This window comes from Etheostoma spectabile, chromosome 9, assembly GCF_008692095.1.
Source record: "Etheostoma spectabile isolate EspeVRDwgs_2016 chromosome 9, UIUC_Espe_1.0, whole genome shotgun sequence".
Taxonomy (NCBI): Eukaryota; Metazoa; Chordata; class Actinopteri; order Perciformes; family Percidae; genus Etheostoma; species Etheostoma spectabile.
The window spans coordinates 610,283-611,353 of NC_045741.1; the positions used below are offsets into that span (position 1 = coordinate 610,283).

Below are 1,071 nucleotides of genomic sequence, written 5' to 3' on the forward strand. Positions count from 1 at the left end.
CTCGGCTCGCTTGGAACCTCGACTGAGGTAGTACTAAAAAAAAGTACCTGGTAGCGGGTCCTAGGGACTTTTTTTCGTAATGGAAAAACAAAAAAGGCGAGTAAAGTCGAGGCGAGTCGAGTAGATACCACACAGTGGAAAGCCGCCAATACTCAAGCTGTAATTGCAGCTGTAATTGCAGTAAAAGGTTGTTTTACAAAGTAGTGACTCAGGGAGGCTTAATACTTTTGCATGCCACACTTTTCAAAATAACTTTCCACTGTCATATGAGATAAGAGAAAGCCCTGATACCTGATAGTTTTCTTACCTGTGTCATTGTGAACACAGCCTTTGCCGTTCTTCACATCCACAAACCAAGTTGCCTCCTGTCCATTTGGGCCGTCCTTTACTTTGAAGGCAAACACTCCCCCAATCTTTTTCACAAACTGCTCCCCTTCCTGTTCAAAGTAGAAAGAGATTTTGCACACAGTAAACATTACAGCATCTATATAATACGTAAACAAAGCTTTTTCACTACCATATTTACAAGCTTATGGCATAGTCACTTGGCCAGGGGCCACATGCCATCAGGGTGTAGGGTTGGGTATCATTTGGGTTTTTCCAATACCTGTGTTAAAACGATACTTTTCAAACTGTGCCAGTACCTAAAAAAAAAATATTGGCTTTTTAGAAGAGGTAATTATTAGGGATGAGCTGAGTACTCGGCTGAAACGAGTATCCAGTACGGATAAAGCCCTTTTGCCGAGTACAAGTATTATACGAGTAATGCGAGTCAATATCTGTACTCAGATTGAATAAAAGTCTCCACTGACTGTGTCTCCATTCTGTGATAGGCTAGTCACAGTGCTAGTCACAGCGCCCCTCCTTACACTATTCTATGATAGGCTAGTCCCAGCGTCCCTCCCCTACACTATTCTGTGATAGGCTAGTCCCAGCGCCCCTCCCTACACACAGATTCCTCCTGTTGTTGTGTCCCACCGGCTGTTCTCACATGCACTCAGGACACGGAGAAGTGAACAGCTCTCTCCCCTTCAGGTCTGTGGGGCTTTCCCGTTAACATTTAGGGTTTCT

At 44.2% G+C, this 1,071-nt stretch overlaps 1 protein-coding gene across 1 annotated transcript in view; it reads right to left on the reverse strand.

Moving 5' to 3' along the window:
- scp2b (sterol carrier protein 2b) overlaps nucleotides 1-1,071 on the reverse strand; it is a 67,510-nt gene that overhangs the window by 16,209 nt on the left and 50,230 nt on the right. Inside the window, exon 3 of the mRNA XM_032525501.1 lies at nucleotides 308-437. Coding sequence (XP_032381392.1) covers nucleotides 308-437 — 130 coding nt within the window. The remainder of the gene's footprint in view (nucleotides 1-307; nucleotides 438-1,071) is intronic.